The following is a 1432-nucleotide window of genomic DNA, read 5'->3' on the forward strand; positions in this document are numbered from 1 at the left end:
TCAAAATGGATAAAAAGGAACGTATCTAGAACTAAAATACGTCTACATACATCTCCTTTTATCCATTTTGATGACAAGTAGTACTTCTTGCCCAAAGGAACTTTATATCCAACAGACACAAAAATATCTGTTCGACTGTTGGAAATTACTGATCTGATGTCGGAGTAATTGCTGCATCGCCACCAAAACCCACCATTTCTTAAGCTAAAGTAGACCAAGGTAATCCCTATATTAGTATATTACTAAGATAAACAGAAGGCACTGTAGAAACATTTAGGACGTGAGGTTGTCAATCTGAATGTGGAGGGACACAAGCTTAGCCCCGACTAGCAGCTTGGGCGGAACTGTCAATAAGGTCAGCTCCTACACGTCGACATCGCCGGGATCCTTGCTTCTTGTCACCTCCATTTCTACCTTGACGGCGTCGGTCGTGCCTTTGGGCTCCCCCGGCGGGCCGTTCGCCCACAGTTTGGCCACGTAGTGAGGCAGTGGGGACGCCCCCGCTCTGATGCAGATGACCGACACGGCGATAGGCGCGCCGATGTCGAGCACGCCGCCGACCAAGAAAAATGCGCGGCGGTCCTCCTCCACGGACATCAAGAGCCGTGGCTCCGACAGTGGCACTTGCAGCTGGAGCACCTTGCCGTACTGGATCCTGTGCACGGGCATGTGATGCGCAGTGCTGATGTGGTGGTAGAGCGCCGGCGGTGGGCCTTCGTAGCGGCAGACGGGCACGGGGCATTTGCAGGGCGCGAGCGGACACACGCTCTAGTGATCGGCGAGCTTGTGGTAAGTGACGTAGAGCCCACAACCTTCGTGCGGGCACTCCACCCTCACCGATGAAAGGACAGTGTCCACCGCCATGTTCCGCACGTCGAAGCCACCGACGCGCTCGCACTTCTGGCACTGCCGCTGGTTCCCGGGGCGCTCGACGCGGCAGTCCACGCAGGCCAGGTGCCCTCCCTTGCACTGCAGAAATCAATCAAACAACACATCAATCAAGAAACCTGCACCTTGCTCAATCAGCCGAACGGACGAGGTGTATTCAAACCTCATACACTGGAGGCGTCAATGGGCGGAGGCACAAGGGGCAGTGGAGCACGGTGAGGTCCATCGAGACCTTAGAGAGCTCCATCGTCGGGTCCTGTTCGGTTTGCATGATCTTGCCCTCCTCATGCACAACCATCTCTCGACTTGGGCCAGGCTATTACAAAGCTTTACCTTCACATATTTTATACTACTTCAAGGTGCATTAATCAACACATGCAAGTACTCCCTCCAGTCCTTTTTACTCCGCACATTAGCTTTGTCTGAAATCAAAGTTTGCTAAGTTTGACCAAATTTATATTAAAAATATTAACATCTACAACATCTAATAAATATAATATGAAAATATATTTCGAGATGGATCTAATAATAAATATGTTGTTAT

At 50.8% G+C, this 1432-nt stretch overlaps 1 protein-coding gene across 1 annotated transcript; it reads right to left on the reverse strand.

The window, feature by feature from the left end:
• Positions 1-363: 363 nt before the first annotated feature.
• Positions 364-669, reverse strand: LOC147979943 (uncharacterized). The gene has a single exon (XM_087515408.1). It carries the CDS (start codon positions 667-669, stop codon positions 364-366), a length of 306 nt encoding a protein of 101 aa, XP_087371534.1.
• Between the last annotated feature and the right edge of the window lie 763 nt (positions 670-1432).

Source organism: Triticum urartu, chromosome 3A (assembly GCF_056163025.1).
Source record: "Triticum urartu cultivar PI428250 chromosome 3A, HENAU_Tu73, whole genome shotgun sequence".
NCBI lineage: Eukaryota > Viridiplantae > Streptophyta > Magnoliopsida > Poales > Poaceae > Triticum > Triticum urartu.

Excerpts from the sequence above, each read along its gene's own strand:
- LOC147979943 (XM_087515408.1), bottom strand. The coding sequence starts at position 669 with ATGCCCGTGCACAGGATCCAGTACGGCAAGGTGCTCCAGCTGCAAGTG.